The 14359-nt window shown below is 35.3% G+C and overlaps 2 protein-coding genes across 2 annotated transcripts in view; one reads left to right on the top strand and one right to left on the bottom strand.

Annotated features, from left to right (window-relative positions):
• Window positions 1-1472, top strand: part of LOC134534760 (protein FAM98A) — a 43107-nt gene extending 41635 nt beyond the window's left edge. Inside the window, exon 8 of the mRNA XM_063373297.1 lies at window positions 705-1472. Coding sequence (XP_063229367.1) covers window positions 705-787 — 83 coding nt within the window. The 3' untranslated portion in view covers window positions 788-1472. The remainder of the gene's footprint in view (window positions 1-704) is intronic.
• A 7678-nt stretch (window positions 1473-9150) lies between these two features.
• LOC134534759 (GPI mannosyltransferase 1) lies at window positions 9151-10519 on the bottom strand. Its single transcript, XM_063373296.1, has one exon. The coding sequence runs from the start codon at window positions 10376-10378 to the stop codon at window positions 9212-9214; it is 1167 nt and encodes a 388-aa protein (XP_063229366.1). The 5' UTR covers window positions 10379-10519; the 3' UTR covers window positions 9151-9211.
• Between the last annotated feature and the right edge of the window lie 3840 nt (window positions 10520-14359).

Genomic DNA, 14359 nt, shown 5'->3' with positions numbered 1-14359 from the left:
ATAATGAATACTGCTTGAAAAAAAAAAAATCAATAATAAATTAGTGAAGAATCATTTTTTTTTAGGCTAACCTTAAATTTTGTTATAATGTAACTTTTATTAATTTTTAAAAAATTACTTCATATGCATAGGTTTGCAAAAAATTGTCAAGTTTATTTTGTTGATTACCTACTTTTGTTTACACTGTTATTTTCTTAACATTTAAATACCAGTAGTGGTTTAAGCACAATACAGTGAAAAATCTTTAATCCGGTACCAATTAAGCTGCTTGCGATCAGATGTTTTTGGGTGGATTCCTGCTGATAACCATGAACGCCAGATTCCATTACTGTGCTGCCGGCATTTATAGTTCACTCAGAGTTTATCATTACTATCACTTTTCATTTCACTACAAGTTTTTTTCAAATACTCAAACAATAAAGTCAATTGTATACTAATAAGATCTTAAATTTTAACCTATAAAATAATAGGGTTTCAATTCCTTGTTGGAATTTTATATTTCAAATAAAATTTTCTAGCTGGTCATGTTTCACATTTTTTATTCTGGTTGAAACTATATTGACATTTGATAATCTGCAAGATTGTTAATCCTGCATGGCTACAGTACCAAACATACCAGATTAAAGGCCTTTCACTGTATCATGCAAGATCACGTCTTGTGTTTTAGCATTTTCGCCATTGGAGGGGCTCTTGCTGTGTTACAGGAGGGGGTGGCTTTGGCGGCGGCGGTGGCGGTGGCGGCGGTGGCTTCCAGGGTGGCAGAGGTGGAGCGGAGAGAGGGGGGTAGGGTGCAGGGAGGCTGGAACCAGGGGGGTGGGGGTGGTGGTGGCCGGGGAGGGGGAGGGGGTTGCTATCAAGGAGGGGGGGGGAGGGGGTGGTTATCAAGGAGGAGGGGGAGGTGACTACCAAGGAGGGGGTGGTGGCTATCGAGGGGGAGGGGGTGGAGGAGGCAGGGGTGCCCGAGGTGGCAGGGGTAGGGGTGGATACCAACAGGGTAACTACCGCTGAAACATTTTCTGTTTTAGGAAAATTGTTTCTTACATTATTTTGTAGCGTTTCTAACTATAAAATAATTGAAACTATTTATTCATTGTTTTTTGTACCTATATTATTAATTGTAGGTTTAAACTTAATTTTATTCAGTGTGCAGACCGCAGGACTAATACTTAAAACAAATACTTATTAATTATGTATGTGTATTCACAAGCAACCATAAAAAGGTCTTGTTTCTTTAGTTAGCTCGCAAGCATTCTGTTAAAATATTTTATATTTATTGTGTTGCAATCAAATTTAAATTTGTTGTATTCTAACTTTCATTACGTGTATGTTGTATATTTTTTTTTTATTTATCAAGCCCTATTTTGATGATGCAGATGTTCAACTTTGCAAACCAAGAAATTGTATGTATTAATCAAGTGCAAGAAAAAAATATGTGCCAATAAAATTACTGAACTTTCCTAATGTTTACATGTGTTAGAAAAGCCATTATTTCTTCCTGTTTGCTCAGCATATTGCAAACTGAGATTTGAAACATCTTATGAAAAATTTAAAGGTGGAGAGGAGAGGCATTTCTACTTCAGGGCGGGATTCAGTCAGGTAAGATATTGGATTTTCAGGAGCAACAGCATTGAAACATGTCTTTTAATTTGGTATACAGAAAGTACTACAGTGAAACCTCTATTTAACAAATCTCAAGGGACCAAAATTTGTTGTGTTTGTTGTAAAGGGGTTTGTTAAATGGAGTTTTTGCACGATATATTTCTAGTCATCATAAACCTTCACATAAATGGCTAGAACTGTCTTTCTGACTGTTTAATACGATATGAGGAATTAAACATGAAAAAGTACATAGAATACACTTGTTTAATGGCCAACCATTTGATGCTTGGAAATTATTAATTCCCATCCCCAGTGCTTCCTGGCGTGCCTTTTCTTGTAAAATCGGCCCAGAGATGTTGATGTTAGATACCCTTGCCTCCATTAGCCAGTCAAACAGTATCTTGTCCAAATCATAATTTTTTTTTTACGTACTTTCACACGTTTTCGATTTGTTCCTACCAGAGAAGCGTTGTTTTCGATCTGTTCCCGGTTGTATAATATGGTCGAAAGTGTAGACGCTGGGATGTCGAGACGTTTAGCTATATCACTTTTTTTTCCACCTTCATCAACTGCATTAAAAATTTCTAGTTTTATTTAAATGCCAATCTGTTGCCGTTTTATAGGATTAAAATTCATTTTACAGTAGTACCGTGTTGATTTCCGTAACTACGTGTGAAAAATAAATAAACAACAGTGAAAACTGAAAAAAAATGAAATTGTACTACACCATAGTTATAAATATTTGCGTGTGCGCATATTTAACCATAGAAACGCAAAATTTACTAGTTGTTCGTCTTGCCAAAGCGATGGTACAGGAGGTTTCCGCCACTAGCGCTAAATGTACCCGCCATTTTGAACAAAGTGTGGCATGTATACACGACGTGTGTTATCCATGATTCTTTGTTTATTTATTGACTTCCGCGATGGTGCATATTATTTTAAGGTTATACGCACGTATTTTAAAGCAGAGAATAAAAAAAAAATAGTGGATTTCTTGTAAGAGATGTTTATTTTTGCGTGTTTTTCAAAAGCGGCCGTTCGTTGTAAAGGGAATTTCACTATTTCGGAACAAATAATATTCGGTATTTAGAGGTTAAAACAGCATTGATCTTATGGCGGTTCGGCGGGACCAAAATGTTATTTCGTTGCATGGGGTTTTTCGTTAAATAGAATATTCGTTAATGGAGGTTTTACTGTATTTAGTTTTTAAATGTTCATATTTATAAGTCTGTCATAAACCATCCACATTAATAGTCAAAATGATTTCAAGTACACAAACACACAAGAACAAAAAATAAGTAACAAATATACAAAGGAAATTAACATCTCATGCCCTATTCTACTTCAAATTTTTGTAAATAAATACTCATTCTTCAATATATTTAGTATTTGTTATTGACAATATTGCCAGCGCTAAAGAAAAAAAGGTTCATTGGTAACCTCCTTTCATGGTTTTATCTTGAATAATGACTAACTCATTTTTAACTTTAGGATATTTTATTACGTGCCTCCTGTTGAATCATATTTAGTTTTCAGGACAGAAGGGCAAAATAAATGCATTGCTTCATGTTATCTGGTAATTTCTTGAATTTCCAAATACGTGCTGAAGTCACACCTGGATCACCTTTGCCAATACTGCCTGGAATGCCAAATTTAGAAACCAAAAGTTTTTATTTCATAAAATTAACTGTAAACAATTATCACATCCACTTTTGAATCTCATTTAAATTTTTTTAATTTACTTTTGCTCATACATGATGACCAACTGCAAAAACTTAAAACCGCTCTGATATTTCTGAAAATCGAATAGAAAATTATGGCCTAAATATTTGAAACCAAGAAAGCGCATTTCTGTTTGTGTGATGGAATTGGCATTATTTCATATGTCATACATTTGGCAACAATGTTCATTGCTGCACTCGTGAAGTTCATTTTTAACCATAACTTAATGATGCGGTATGTTTTTAAAATATAAAAATTAAATGAAAATATGTTTGATGACATTAAGTACTTTATTTAGTCTTAGTTTCTAATTTTAACAGCATTTATGAACAAGTGTTTAATTTACGTTTTATGTATAGGGCTTGTTTGTGTTATGATACCTTTTGCGCTTTGTATGGTCAATACAAGTGCAAAGTTGCAGTTTCTTATGTGGACGAAAACGTAAGCACATAATGTTTGGATATTATGAAAAGTAGTTTTCCAGAGGTTTTTTCTGAGGTATAATTCTAAGGAAAAAAATTATAAATTATTTTACACAGAAGGAATGGAATGGTGCTTCTGTATCTTTGAAACTAGGTAGTTCATCTCATTGTCCTAAGTTCAATTGAACAACCACTCTTGTTATATAAGATTTTACGGCCATCAAGAAAGAGGAGGGATGGGGAGCAATAGATGGGCTCTGGTTGAATTTAGAGATTCTTTTAATGCCTATGTTTACCCTTTACAAATATATTGTTCATAGAATTAATTGTAAACCACGCACGATACACACCGATCATGTTTACAGTTATCACATTCACTTTTGCAGTCTTCAGAATTTTTTTTAAATTGGGGGTTTGAAAAGCTTTACATAAAATAATGAGAGGGGGGGTCCCAACAAAATTATTTGCCCCTCTTGCCACATCGGGTGCTTTTTAATTTTCGGTCTTGATGGGCAGAAACAAAGATTGATAAAAACTGCGCTATTCAACTCTCAATTCGTTAAAAAAAAATCAAGGAATCTAGCTACTTGGTTTTAGGTGTGCACATACGGTAAAACCCTGTCAAGAAGTTTCTTTCTTCATGTGGGTACTAAGACATTTAGACTTATTAGAAGGAAACATTAAGTGGGATTTTGTTAAAAAAAAGTTTACTGTGTAGCATTGCAAAAAGGGTCATAAGAATATTAAGAATAAGTTTGATGTGAAGGATATTTTTTTTTGTTGATATAGAAAACAGTTCAGAGCTGTTAAGAATTGTTATTAATTACTTTGGTTAAATTTCATGGAAAGCCTTAAAATACTTATTTCCTTGAGATACTTAATTATAAATTTGAGGGTTAACTCTAGTTCATAATAATTAATGTTAACATTTGATAATTAATGTCAGTAATTAAAGCAGTATAGATTATAATTTTACAGGACATCATTTTTAAACAAAAGTTTTTATATGAATTTCAACTTTGTTTACTAAATTTTTAACATTGTATTTGAATTTTTTGGGTAATTTTATATTCTATTGGATATTGCTAGTGTAATATTTTGAGAATAGTCTGGAAGGTACAGAAGGAAGAGCGGACAGGCGCGACACTCTGGCGCCAGAAAGCTATTTTTCACTTTGTAAATGCGTGTTTGGGATTTACGCGTCACGTTGTACGCACAGCTGTAGCGACCGTCTGGAAGGGTCTCTGGAGGCTACCACTAGCCAGCCAATCAGGGCGAGTCCTGGCGTAGTGTGATGCGCTCGGCCGAAATTCCTTATTTGGGCATGTTGATGAATGCTGTACTGTGATTGGCCAGTTGGCCCACGGGGTTGCCTCCCTTGTTTTCACCTTTACAAGGGAAGGTAATCTCGTCGACCAAGTCACTTGTTGCTCGATCGTCGCCGAACTCGGGTCGCGTCGTCGGCAAGTCACGAAACAAATGAAAAATTATTAAGGGACAATTTAATGCCTAGGGGCTGGGGCCACGCCGTAGTTTTTTAACCTAATTTCATTTTTTTTCGGACTATGTATTAGAAATTTAGGCCCTAGGCGTCGGCATCGGCCCGACTCGTGTGATTTCGGTCCGCGATCAACGGTACCTTGAGTTAGGTAATTAACCAAGGGACATTACTAAGTTTTTTTTTTTCTTCTTTGGCGAGTGACAAGACTCCTCGACCATCAACGGCAATATGTATGGTGCTGTGGTATGTATTTGGACCTCATCCTATCAAAATTCAAAGATATCGTTAAAATTCGTATAAGAAAAGACAAAAACTGTACAAGTAACGAAGTTTTTCTAATTAAATTCATTTGTAAAATTGTGTATTGAAGCCATGTAACGATGAGAAAAAACATTTTTTTAAAGAAATAAACAAAGATAATTTAATAAACTCTTTTATTTCCAAATAAAGCAGAACCTCAGGAACATTGTTTGTTTTGTATTGTTCCGTTTCTATGTGTGGTTAGCCGGGCAAAAACATACAACGTAACAACTGAATTTTCCAATCCAGATTGATTCTTGAGCACCATATGAGAACATTATTGTAGTCACTCATATGATATAATTTTTAAAATAAAAACTAAATTTTGCAGTGTGTTATTCTGTTGTTTTTAGTAGTGGGATTATTTCCTGTTAGTATAGTAGCAGGCTATTACCCAAACCTTGGCGAACCACAAATGGCTCCCCGGGTAATTACACCACTTCTGCGTAAGACTACAGCAATGGATGGTGAGGCTTTCTCTAGAAAATTTATCACCTTCAACACCTCAAATATTGACTATTATCTCTCTCTCTATACAGCTCTAATAAGATCGAAACTTGAATATGGTTCTATTATATGCAGGGTGTCTACCAGATCTAGTAAATGAAATTCCCTGATTTTTCCAGGTTTTCCAGGTCTAAAACTGAATTTTTCCAGGTTTTCTTTAACACAATTACGACATTCCACGAAACTGAAAAAACTGCATAACAGTGCATTCACGAGTTTCAAAGTATTTCAACTTACTTAATTAGTAAAAAAATTACCTTCTTCCAGACGTGGCCAAAGTGACTCAATTGATGGCAAATAAAACACGCTGCTACAAATATTTCATACACTTACTTTGGAAAAACATTAGTAAAAGGAAGCTCCCATTAATTTCGCAGTGACTCAACTTTTGCGACTATTGAACTTGCTTCAGAACGAGCCAAATCCAACACCCAAGCCTTCTTCAACTGTAGTGCCTTGATCTCCTCTTACACTTTTTTTTTTTTTTTTATCTTCTTTCTTGTCTGTAGCTTCCTTTTCTTTTTTGTTGTGTTTGCAGGGCTTACTTATGCCTACAACTAGCATTTCTTACATAGTGTAACATGGACTTGGTGATATCAACATGCTCTACACCTCCAGAACGTTGAACAAAGTCGTACATCTGTCTTTGTGCGATCAGTATTTCTTCCTGCAAGTTTTCAGTCAGCAGATTAGAATTCACTGAAAATCCTCTTTCCAATGATGCATTTCCATGGGAAAGTACCAACATCATCCTCACAAACTTTAGAAGGCCTGTTTTGGCATCTACTGTATGTGCCTTAAGAATGAGCATCCACAAGTGATCAAGGCGCCAGTCTTCTCGAGAAAAAGACGAGAACAGTGCTTCAGAATCTTGCGAGGAACATACCAACCAACGTGATCACGTTATCAGCTTCTTGTCCTGATAGACACCTGTTTTGAAAACAACATTCTAAACTGTACTTCACACGCTGTTTCCTCACACCTGAATTTATTAAAGCCACAGACGGACATAAGCAGGAAATTCCCTTGGTAAGTTTGTATTTCAGGCAACTTTTGTCTTGAAGTTTTTTTACCATAACCTTTAGATAAGTCCTAACATCATTTTTCAGTAACAGGACAGACTTTTCTGGTACTTTCTCTTTCTTTATGGCATGGCGTACTGCATAACCCAACTTGATATTGTTAGCAGTCAATATATTTTCTTGGTTATCTACATCCAATCTAGATACATTGTGTTTCTCCCTAAAGCTCTTCAGTACCTCTGGTTTCAAAAACTTTCCTGCCAAAGCTAATAAAATGTATACCAGTGAATCATAGAGAAAAGGTGCCATGGGTGCTTCATTTTGGAACATTGTGAGAAAAAATTCCAGCGCTGATGTCAAAGAGTGGAAGAATGTCAATTTTACTTCTAGAAGATTATCTTCAAGAGCACTTTTCACTACACTGAAAGAGACAGATGAAATAGAAACTTCACTAAAAAAATTTCTTTAGGTGGGGTAACGTTTTCATGGCATGCTCAGTAACTGCAGTATTCCATCTAATTGCACAACATTTCTTGGAAAAAAGCTCTGATCCAGTTATTCTAATGTAATCTGCCCTCCTTGCAGGTACATGCTTAAACAGTAACTGTGCCTCGAAAAGCTAACAACGTCCCATTGTGTAGCAGAAATTCCAGTTTTGAAAGCACCATGGACCGTATGAAGCCCACAGCTACCAATTTCTAGCAACGATGGCGAATCTTCACCAAAAGTGTCTGTGATATTGTTATTCCAAAGCTAAAAAAATGCCCAGTTTATGTTGAGGGCATCCATAGATACTTAAAATTAAATGCACCTGTCGGTATAATCCGAACGTAGGAAGTACATGCTGCAGCACGTCACGTCAGCAGGATAACAGACCAGCTTGAACCAGTTTGTATCACGTGATTTGACGCCACTTCCGAATCCGATTTAAAATAAAAGAAAATGGACTTGGGAACTGTTCGTTATTTGCCATTCAAAAATAAAAATGGGAGGGATACACTTGATGCTACGTCAATGCAAGCTGATCAATAAACAAAAAAACGAATTGCCAACTACAACCTACCAAATAAAATTTCCCTGATTTTTGAAAAAAAAAATCCCTGATTTTTCCCTGATTACAATATCCCCTGATTTTTCCAGGTTTTCCAGGGTCGGTAGACACCCTGTATATGGAATAGCATCAATAACACTGATATTGAAAAGCTTGAGAGGATTCAATCTAAAGTATCGGACTATATAAACAAAAAATTAAATACCATCAATAACATAGATTTAAATTCCCTCCTCGGTTCATTATCAACTAGAAGAAAGATCTTAAATGCTATTTTTGTTTTCAATTGTTGTTATGGTTATCTTATATATGTCCTGATATATTTGATGTTGCTGGCATTAAAATTCCTTCATTTAATAGCTGTAACCCACCTTTTTTGTGCACACTCTTAAATACAAATGATATTATATATATATGTACATATATAGACTTGTTAATAATTTCAATATGTATGTTAATCACTTACAACCTACCACAGGGAAAAAACTTGTTAAAAAAATTATTTTTTCGGCATCCGAAGATTATCTATGGTACTTACCTTAGTTACAAGTAGTATTTCAATTTTATATAATTGTAATTTTTAATTAATCTAAAAAATTTATATACCTATATATGTTAATTTAACCATGTTACTCTCATGAAACTTTATGTTAGTTTAAATAATTATTAGAATTTAAGCATTCATATGGATATTTGTATGTTGTATTGTCTTTGTTTTGTCCTACTATTTTTGTGTTCTTGTAATTGTTTTGTTCTGTTACTGTATTTTTTTTGTACTTGTCCTACATGTTGTGCCCACCGTTGGAGCCTTGTGCTGTTGGTGTGGCATGTTACAAATATAAATAAAAAAAATAAAAAAAAAATAAAACAGGCTGGTGTAACATCATAAGTTCAAGCATTTCACATACAGAATGGGTAGGGCACTGGCATATTATTATTCAGGAATTTTAAAACTTAAAAAACTTGCTTCTCAACTTCTTACAATTTGAGAATACTTGTGATGACAGGAAAATAAATAGGTCTAAATTTGTTAGTTTTACAAATATATTTCAAAGCTCACAGAACAGGAACATTAAAAAATTTCAAGTTAACATACTTTACAATCGTCATACATCTTGATCAATTCTACTAATATGGTGATATTCACACACAAGAATATGAGGCTTTGAACCCACACTAACAGAAATGTGTCATAGCCTTGAAATTCTAGGAAGTATGCAGGAATAAGCCACAGTAATTGTGCCAACCCCCACGACGCTCCAAGTATTATCGCCTGCTTTTTTGAGACAGCCAGTGCTGGTGCACATGCTGGCAGGAGGGAGAGGAACCACATGAAGTACTGAGATGTTACCACAGGATTGTACGTGACCATGACGATGGCTTGTACGAGTAAACAGAACATCAATTTATCCTTGGAGCCGTAGACAAAGGAAAAGACAAGCTGCAAAATTCCTTGTGGAGCGAACGTGAGGATTTTAAACAGTAAACTGGGGGTTGGGCTCGCTGCAGTCAGGTACAGCATGTAAAAGTACACTGAAAAATTATGCCTGATGTCTCTGCGAGAAAGGTGGTACAGGAAGCTCTCTTGAAGAAATTCAAAATCATAGCAAAAATAAAAGAAGGCAGTCAAAGCTACAACTACACTTACACATGAAGCTACAAGTTTTGCCTGGGTGCAGTTCGGACAGAGACCGTAAGACTTGCTATCGGTAGAACGCAAAGCAAGGTACATGGGTAAAGAAAAGACTAGAGGGTAGAGACGCAAGTGAATGGCTAAACCGTGCATCATGCCTGCCAACACAATCCTCCCTTTGCACAGTAGCAGCACTGTCATCAACACCAGGGCTGCTGATAATGAGTCAGCATTGCCCCTAGTAGTGATGACAATAGGCAATGGGTTATAAAGCCAAAAGTAGGCACAATTTTTTGATAATGACTTGTCATTTTTCACCAGTACTAACCTATAAATTAAATAACCAACGCCCACATCTATCAGTGACAACACTATCTTCCCCCACACCACATGCACAAGAACATTGGGTACCATTAGGTATGCTATAACTGGGGAGTATCGGTAAGTGTGCCTGAGATACGGCGAACTGCCAGCCACAACATGCCTAGCCGCGTCTGTGAACACACGATAGTCTACATCTGTGTACGGAACCAACGAGACTCTGTCCTGTATCTCTCCGTAGACTATAAAAAACCCGCGAATGAGTAGTCCAGTCACACAATGCTTCAAGATGGACATCATATGTCTTTTAAATAACTAAAGCAAATTACAGTAAGTTCTAGTTTCAAAACACAAAAAATCTATGTATACTATCAGTCTCTATAATCTAGTATTAGCTTTTAGAGCTGCATTCCTAAGGCAGCACATTAACTGTTTGAACTCTTCCTCACAGTCCCCCTTCTTGATGTTCTCTCTCCCAATAACACACTCGGCATACGCAGTGGCATGCTTAGAACAGTGTTTCAACAGCTCAGGGTAGCGCTGCAAGCGACCACGTGCTTTCTTCACTGCATCCATTGCTATCGACAGTCAGGAGTGCAACAGTTAACAGTATTTGTAAATTACAAGTCACCTTGACACATACTACACAATACCAAACAATATTGTACACCAAACTCCCAATTACTTAGGTTCAAAATTTACAGTGATTTGAATATTAATACCAATAGAAAAAAAATTTCATTATTTTTTACAAACAAAAAGATTTTTCTTCAATTTTGTGTGCAGCAATGATTTTGTTAAATTTTCTCTTCTGATTTGTACACAATGAAATAATATAAATTACCAAACCTCAAATGAAACATGCATTGAATGTATATTAGAGAACATTTCTATATTAAGGTTCAAAGATAATCCATATAATCAGAGGTGCCCCCCCCCCCCCCTAACCTAATGATGCGAGCTCCCCCCCCCCCCCCCCCCCCCCCCCGAAATTTTTTATGCCATTTTCTCAATTATTTACTCCATTATTTTATAATATTATACTTTTTTAGTATTATATTTTATCACATTTTGCATTAATTAAAACTGATTTTCTAATAATAATTTTGGTCATATCAGGTAATATTTCCATCCTGAACCGACAGATGCCAAACTGCTTTTGTTGAGGAAAGTGCGGGGTTGTCAATTTGATTTACAAGATCACTTTCAATTATCAAAGCACCAGAAACGTATTTTCACATTAGAAGCTATAATTATGTAAATAATATATACATTTTTCTCGTCTTTTAACCCCCCCCCCCCCCCCCCCCTGAAATTTTAATGACGCAGTCTGCGTTACCCCCCCTTGTGGGCACACCTGATATAATGCAATATGACTTACAAATTTTCTTCGGGCCAGGAAAATGGCGCGGGCCAGATTTATACTATTCGGATCTTACACCATAATCAGGGGTGTACACGGGATAAGGGTGTGTGTGTCTATATATATATATACCTTTCCAAAATCCTTTACAAAAATAAAAAATCCTATAAACAAAAGTGTTTATGTATAGTTACTATTCCCACTAACAAAATGAATGTGAAAGCAAACAGCAAGCTAATAAGTTCTATACCCCCTCCCCCCAAATTGAAATTCTGTGTACGTCCTTAACCATAATGAAATTTATTGCACCTTTAGCTCTTCTGATTAATCAATTGGGAGTTTGAAGGATAGCTTAATTAAAATGTAACTTGCTTGTGACATGAAACAGATGCAGGACATGCTTGGTTATGAGAGAAGATTAATAGCAAGCCAAAAATGCAACTTAGCATTATTTTTCAGTACACAGATTTAATCCCAAAAAAATATTTTTGTTGATTATTTTACCATTTTATTACTACCTCTTGAACTTATTACAAAATTCTTAAGTTTCTACCTTTTTTGTAAATAAAAATAGGTAGGAATTTGAAAGAATTGTTAGAACTTCCTTATAAAAAAAACTTCCAAGTATTCTTTTTTTTAGCATCTTAATCCTAAAAAATATAAATCAAATATAACCTACCTACAAAACAATTTTTGATGTAATGTCAATTTCGGTGACAAGTCTGCAAAAAAGCAAAAATATCAAATACTTAACCCACAACAATATTAAATCAACAGGAGAAATAAAGTTACAATTATTACGTGGAATCCCTTTAAATTTTCTTCTTTATATCATGTTTGTATACCTTTTCAGTTAATTACCTTTATAGTCCCTCAAACCTTACAACACCATTTTACCGTTAAATAAAGTTTTTCCATCCAAATCCAAATTCCTTTGTTCATTAATTTAATAACAGGGTTTTTAGAATTGTATACTGAAACTTAAACATATAACATCATAACAGGCATAGAATCCCCATCAGTGCAAAAAATTAAAAAAAAATTACCTCTAATCCTTTATCTTCCTGCCTGGTGGAGGTGGTGGTGGCAACGGACCATAGTCCCTTATGAAGATGTCGTAGAGAGGTCTGCTGAAGAATATGAGCAGACTGCTGGTAATAGCAATACCCGCAAAAGCTCGAGGATATCGCATATAAATTGGGAGATCCTTCAACACCCTACGCTTCCTTAGAGGTTGTGATGTCATAGCTTATGATTCTGCCGACTGGAAACCAAAAACAACGATGCCATTATGTGAAAAATCCTAATTTTACTCTGCAGAGAATCAAACCCAGATTGCTTAAGAAGGTTGCGACTTACTTAACCACACTATCACCCCCCCAACCCAGAAAGAAAGAAAAACATTATCGTTATTGATATACAAAGAAAAAGATGTCAAAATAATATAAGCCAACTACACCCAGTATAAGAAATTTATGTTTGAACCAGCAAAACATGACTATTCTAACTTAATGCAGAATAATAAATGTGGGTGTGCAAACTCATTCTTCACTCACACTGGTAGCTGCCTCCTTAGTGTTTATTCCAGAGCAACACAGTGATACATCTGCCCACTTTTGGCAACATTTAATCATTTCTTTCATCACATCCTTGCATGCTGTCTCTTGGTAATTATTTTCTGTAAAAAATGTACACAAATACCTAATTCACCAAAAAAAAATTGATAGTGAAATTTCAGAAATGGTGGTTCTGGGTGAATATTCAGTGACTTTTTAAATTCAGATGTTTGGTTTTTGCTAATAATCACAAATTTGTGCTACTCTACTTGACCGTGAACACAACCACCGAGGACCAAAGGTAATTATCGGACATTGTTTCTTTTTAGAACGGTAATAAAAAAATTGGAAAACATGGTCCCTAAATTTACCCTGAAAGGATTGTTTCTTAATTCCTACTAGTTTGTGAAAAAAATAGTTTATAGCTTACATTACTACACCAGCATCAGACGGCGCAGCTTCGAGGAACAAAAAGTAAATAAAAATGGAAAATATGTTTATCAAATAATAGAGATATCCCTAAATGTACCCTGAAAACACAGTTTCTTAATTCCTACTGGTTCATCAAAAATAACAGTTTAAGCTTACATTACAAAACCTGTGTTTTCACACTGCATTGCCTTTCATTGTTTACCCGCAATTGTGCATCTCTTTGTTTAGCACGACTGTAGCCAACTATGGAGAATTAAAAACATGCTAATTCTTCCATTTCATATATTGAAGTTTATCCCTGGATCCTGAAGGCTTGATCCTGTGGTACATGATGCTTGCTGTTTTAATTCAGTACATCAGAAGATCCTGATGGCATGATCCTGTTGGCTTGATTCTGTAGTACATGATGCTTGCTGTTTTAGTACAGTATGTCAAAAGATCCTGATGGTTTAATCCTGTGGTACATGATGCTTGCTGTTTTAATTCAGTATGTCGGAAGATCCCGTACATAAAAAAATATTCTTTTATATAATAATAAATTATGATCGTAATTTGAATAAAACATACATATTATAGAGGTATTTGAGAAGCCCTCAATAGAAATGAATTTTATGTTTATTATTTTACTTCTTACCTCTATGACTTTGTCTTAGTCCTGTTATGAATTATATTTACCAGTATTGTATCTCTATGGTCAGGTCAATTTGGTTTTACTCTTTAAGTATTTTCATGTTTTATCTAAGTAATAATTTTATGAAATGTCTTTGCAAACATTTGTTAAACGGCGACGAATAGGAAATGAGCTTACACCTTTTAATATTGTTTTTGGGTCATTACTGAGGAAAGAGTATATGTGATTGGACGCTCGACTGCGCATATATTTTATTTAAAGAATTTAGTATTTCCAGTGTGATTTCGGAGAGTGTTCAA

This window comes from Bacillus rossius, chromosome 8 (genome assembly GCF_032445375.1).
Source record: "Bacillus rossius redtenbacheri isolate Brsri chromosome 8, Brsri_v3, whole genome shotgun sequence".
Classification (NCBI taxonomy): domain Eukaryota; kingdom Metazoa; phylum Arthropoda; class Insecta; order Phasmatodea; family Bacillidae; genus Bacillus; species Bacillus rossius.
This window is presented reverse-complemented; position numbering and strand designations above follow the sequence as displayed.

What these genes read in the sequence shown, in the direction of transcription:
- LOC134534759 (XM_063373296.1), bottom strand. Translation starts at nt 10,378, where the DNA reads ATGATGTCCATCTTGAAGCATTGTGTGACTGGACTACTCATTCGCGGG.